Genomic DNA, 5597 nt, shown 5'->3' with positions numbered 1-5597 from the left:
ACAGGCAGACAGGCAGACAGACAGACAGACAGATAGGCAGACAGGCAGACAGACAGACACGGAAGAGAGACAGACAGACAGACAGACAGATAGGCAGACAGACAGGCAGACAGGCAGACAGACAGACAGACAGACAGACAGGCAGACAGACAGACAGACAGACAGACAGGCAGTACTTTAACAGACCATCATCATTAAAGTTACTGTTAAATAAAACAACCAGTTTTCATCAGCATCAATAAATATTCATGTCTTCATGTAAAAACACAGAAACAAGAAACACTTCTGTGTGTGTGCGTGTGCGTGTGTGTGTGTGGGGGGGTGTTTCTCTTAACTCACCTTGAGCTGAAACTGATCCAAAGACCCTGACAGTCAGAAAGCAGAGCAGAGCAGCAGCAGCAGCAGCCATGTTTCTCTGTCCTGAAAGCTCCGTCAGTCTGAACAAAATGTCTCTCTGAGGAGGAGCTCCTTGAGGCTGAACGTCACAGAGCTCCTCCTGCTGACTGACAGCACCATCCCTACCTCTGATCCCACAGCTTCCTGTAGTTCAGTCACCAACAGCTGAAACCCTCTCAGATTAGATCAGGGCTTCACGCTCTGAGTCAGTGGGGATTAAAATGAAGATAAAGTTATAGATTTAATAAAGACATGACTTCAAATGTTAAAACATTACAGCTTAGAGAACAGGAAGGATGGAATGACTTCCTGTTTGTAAAGCTACCATCTCTTCAGCTGAATTAGCAGCAATGACCTGATGACACTGAGGTCAGCTTGGATTGTTGTGTGAACCTGTCGCTCTCATCTCCTCATTAGTTTGATTCTTATTCAGCTCATGATTTAACTCAAAGAGAAAACCTCCAAACTGAAGAGAGCCCTGATCCAACAGCTCCCCCTGCTGGACAAAACGCCCCTCAGCAGCTCAGGGCTTCATTATGGCTCCTGCTGAAAGGAACAGGAAGGTCATCATGTTTCCTTTGCATTTATCTGTCTGTTAGCAAAATATCTCCTGAACTGCAGGATGTTTGTCTACAGCTGATTAACTTTAGGAGTCAACCTGAGTCAAGATGGCTGCCACAGCTAATTAGTGATTCTGTAGAATTGTAGTGACAGAATGTCTTGTGATGTCAGAGGTCAAAGGGGATAAAAAAGGTGCCAAAATGCTGCTGCTCATGTTCTCACTAAGACCAGGAAGTTAGAGCCCATCACCGCAGTTTTAAAGTCCCTACACTGGCTCCCTGTAGCTTAGAGAATAGACTTTAAAATACTTCTATTAGTTTATAAATCACTGAATGGATTAAAGACTTATTATCATCGTATCAACCCTCCAGAACACTCAGGTCTTCTGGTTCTGGTCTACTTTGTGTCCCCAGAACCAGAACCAAACATGGAGAAGCAGCTTTCAGTTTCTATGCACCATCAATCTGGAACAAACTCCAGAAAACTGCAAAACAGCCGAAACACTAAATTCCTTTAAATCGAGGCAGAAAACTCAGCTGTTTAGAGCTGCCTTTGATTAGTAGTCTGCAAACAAATTCAGGTGTAAAGCTGCTCTGAACAAAATATCTTATTACATATTGGCCATCTCCTTATGATTATCAAGTGTATCTGCTTAATGATTTTTATGATTGTGTTTTTTGATGATTGTAATGTAATTCTACTGATGTTTTTATGATGTAAAGCACTTTGAATGCCTTGTTGCTGAAATGAAAATACATTTTTACTTACAACATAAGAATCAACAAACTTTATCAAAATCACAGCAAATGTTTTATTTTATTAGGTTTATATGAAGACGTGAATCATTTTGACTTCACATATTTTAAAGTCAACACAGCCTCCACATCTGCTAACGTTTTTATTACCAACTTATTTTCTGTTAATAACCTACCTTCCTAAGTCATCTAAATAATATCAACAAATACAAAAGAAAATCCAAGGTAAAAATGTAAAGTTTAACTTGTTTCTGCACCAACTGAGTTTACCTTCATGTTCTTCATCCTGATTGACCTGGTGACAAAAGAAAGGCCTTACAAGCTTTAAAGCAAACAAATTGGGTATAATGTAGTCAATTTTACAGATATTGACCTAAAATGTACTCACAAACTCTTACACTCAAACTATGAGATCTCACAATATTGCATGAGTTCAGGTGTAACAATATTTTCAAAGTTTGACCAAATATTTTTGGGTCCAAAGCCACTAAAAGGCCAACATTTCTCATGAGATGATCTTAGTCCATATTTCAGGCATGTAAAGTGGCGGGCAACATGCATTTATAAAAAGGATCTTGTATTCTGGTGTAGATTCTCTGTCATCCAGGACACAGCAAATCCAATAAACTTTTAAAAAAACAACTGTTCTGTAGTTGAAGCCATTTCTCTTTCCATCTCAGGAGCTTTCTCAATTCAGAACTGGAGAGTGTGGAGTTCTTAGCTTTGAACTGCATGAGATGCTCTGTTTATTCAGCTAAACTCACCTGCAGATTAACTCACTCTCCTCACAACAGAGGCTTTGTTAGTCTGACTCACTGATGGGTCACTCTGGTCACATGGATGAAGATCCTGATTGGAGTGAAACTGACTGGGGATCAGGCTTAATGCTCCACTGGAGGTTTTAGAAAACTGTAATCTGAGACCTCCTCCTCTGTTTAAAGTTGGTTTCTCTTGTTTGACACAAATAGCTTGACCCTAATGACTCTCCAGCAGGATGGGAGTAGTTTTAATCTACAGATGGATGTAGTTATATATTGAAGCATCTCGTGAAGTTTAAAGCTTGGAACTCCACACTCTTGAGTTTTAAACTGAGAAAGCTCCTCGTATTGTAAAGTAAAGTAAAAATGTATTTGTATAGCACATTTCAGCAACAAGGCATTCAAAGTGCTTTACATAATAAAAACATCAGTAAAATCATTACAATCATCAAAAAAAAATCATAAAAATGCTAATCATAAGGAGATGGTCAATATGTAATAAGATATTTTGTTTGCAGACGACTAATCAAAGGAATTTAGTGTTTCGGCTGTTTTGCAGTTTTCTGGGAGTTTGTTCCAGATTGATGGTGCATAGAAACTGAAAGCTGCTTCTCCATGTTTGGTTCTGGTTCTGGGGACACAAAGTAGACCAGAACCAGAAGACCTGAGTGTTCTGGAGGGTTGATACGATGATAATAAGTCTTTAATCCGTTCAGTGATTTATAAACTAATAGAAGTATTTTAAAGTCTATTCTCTGAGCTACAGGGAGCCAGTGTAGGGACTTTAAGACCGGGGTGATGGGCTGAGACAACCAGGTCTCTAACTTTTTCATGATTTAATTTAGATTATTTTAGCTACTATTTTGACTGTCTTAGCTCATGTATGTTCAGTTTCATTATTTTATTTAGATCATCTTATACCTCATTTAGATCATACATGATTAATGTTTTTACTTCTGTATCTTTATATTTGATCATGATGTTTGATGTTTTTATCTGTATTTGATTATGTACCTGATTGTTGTTTCTGTTGTAAAACACTTTGAGTCGCCTTACTGCTGAAAAGTGCTATATAAATAAATTTTACTTCACTTCACCACCATCAGTTCATCTCAGGTTGGAACTTTAAGCTGCTGTTTACATTTCTGGCCACTAGATGACGCCAAAGAGGACTGTGTTAAAAACCTTTGAGTAATGAAACTTTTTCTAAACAAGCTTCAGAAAAGCTTCATTTGGCCTTCACTGTCCTTAGGGGAGGGAATCCACTCCATTTTTAATCTGATCTCCTCCCACCTGTCAGCCACTTCTTTGGTAGCTCAGTCAAAAGCTGCCTCCTGATTGGCTGTTTCATCTGTACCAGGTGTTTCTTAGGGTGAAGCAAATCAAACCCAAATACTATAAAATAATATGCTCAATAAAACCTGGTTAACACAGTAAAACATGTAAACTCAGAGCTTTGACCCTGAGGCACTCCTTCAGGGAATGTTAGGCCTTTAATTATTTAAAAATGGGAAACTTTTTCCACACGTCAGTGACAGATTTTTATTCCGATGTTTAATATATGATGAGACGACAGAGGGAGAACCTGTAAACATCAGCAGCTCCGAGGGGCAGATTGAATCTGATTTAAAACAATAATCAGAGAAAGTAACAGAAAGCCAGCCTCACCTTCAGAGGGGAAGAGGGCGGGTTTAACTCCGTCCCACTGACAGTGAAGTCAGATCTCTGAGAGACACCATGAAGGAAACATCTGCCAGGTTTCTGCTCTGTAAGTCCCGGTTCTTTGTCTTTAACATCCTGAGCTTCTGCTGACAACTGATGGAGACGCTAACAGGAAATAAAAACAGTCCTCAGGACAACGAGGCGGCTGTGGATCAGTGGTTAGAGCAGCCGTCCCTCAGTGACAGAGTTGGAGGTTTGATTCCTCCAGTCTGTGTGTTCAAGTGTCCCTGGGCGGGACACTGGGCTCCTCAGTGTCCCCGATGTGTCTCATCGGAGACACTGAACCCCTCAGTGTACGACTGAGAACCAAAGCTGATTAGACTCTGTAGATGAATGATTCAGGTTAGTTTTGTGGAGGTGGGTTGATGGAGAAATGGGGCAGATTGTTTGTTCTGGTTGGATAGAAAGTGTTATAAAAGTACAATCTATGTTCTATTTGTAAATGTTACTACTGGTTTTTACTGGACTGAACAGATATCAGTTTTAAATATAAATGAAGCTCAAAGAATAATTTAAACTGAATCTTTTTGTTTATTTCACAATAAATAATTTTTAAAAAGTAAATATTTTTAAGTCTGACTAAAAATTTGAACCTTATTTACACGTCATGTTTTCAAGTTTTCACTTTTTAAGATTAAACTTTAGAGACTAGAATAAAAAGTTTTTCCTAATAAAACAAATCGATTTTTAAAGTTTTTTATTGTATTGATAATAATTTTAATGTATTGTTTAGCTGTAAAGGTTAAAATAGGCTTTTTAAGTGTAAAACTTTTTGTTTTCCCATCAGCTGAATCTAAAAAAAAAGGTTAAAAACAACCATCTGGACTTCTGTTCTGTAGCTGAAGATGTTTCTGTTCAAACAGCAGAGAGGAGTTCAGCCTTTAAAGCTGAGATGTTCTGTCAGCTGATTCTCCTGCAGATTAACTCACTCTCCTCACAACAGAGGCTCATTAGGGTCCTTGTTAGCCTGACTCACTCTGGTCACATGGATGAAGGTCCTGATTGGAGAGAAACTGACTGGGGATCAGGCTTAATGCTCCACTGGAGGTTTTAAAAGCTGAAATCTGAGGCCTCCTCCTCTGTTTAAAGTTGGTTTCTCTCTTTGACATACATGTCTTCCTTCACCCCCTCTCAAACCTTCTGTCTTCTCTGTCCAACATATGGACATGAAGTCCTCCAAAGAGTGTCCCTTCTCCTTGAGGTGTAGGAGCTTAGCTGAGTCCTGAAGAGTTGAGCCATTCGTCTGTGGAGAAGCTGTTTGGTTTCTCCAATATGGAGATCTGACCTACAGACACCACACCGCTCAGTCTGTGTCCTCAGGATGGACAGGCCTCTGTGTCCTCAGGATGGACCGGCCTCTGTGTCCTCAGGATGGACTGGCCTCTGTGTCCTCAGGATGGACTGG

The 5597-nt window shown here is 39.6% G+C and overlaps 1 protein-coding gene across 1 annotated transcript in view; it reads right to left on the bottom strand.

The window, feature by feature from the left end:
- The window catches only part of LOC108251449 (megakaryocyte and platelet inhibitory receptor G6b-like), a 3443-nt gene extending 2884 nt beyond the window's left edge, over positions 1 to 559 (bottom strand). The window contains exon 1 of the mRNA XM_017441767.3: positions 340 to 559. Coding sequence (XP_017297256.1) covers positions 340 to 409 — 70 coding nt within the window. The 5' untranslated portion in view covers positions 410 to 559. The remainder of the gene's footprint in view (positions 1 to 339) is intronic.
- Between the last annotated feature and the right edge of the window lie 5038 nt (positions 560 to 5597).

The sequence above is a fragment of the Kryptolebias marmoratus genome, linkage group LG7 (assembly GCF_001649575.2).
Source record: "Kryptolebias marmoratus isolate JLee-2015 linkage group LG7, ASM164957v2, whole genome shotgun sequence".
In the NCBI taxonomy this organism is placed as follows: domain Eukaryota; kingdom Metazoa; phylum Chordata; class Actinopteri; order Cyprinodontiformes; family Rivulidae; genus Kryptolebias; species Kryptolebias marmoratus.
Note: the sequence above shows the minus strand (reverse complement) of the source record. Positions and strands in the feature narration are given on the sequence as shown.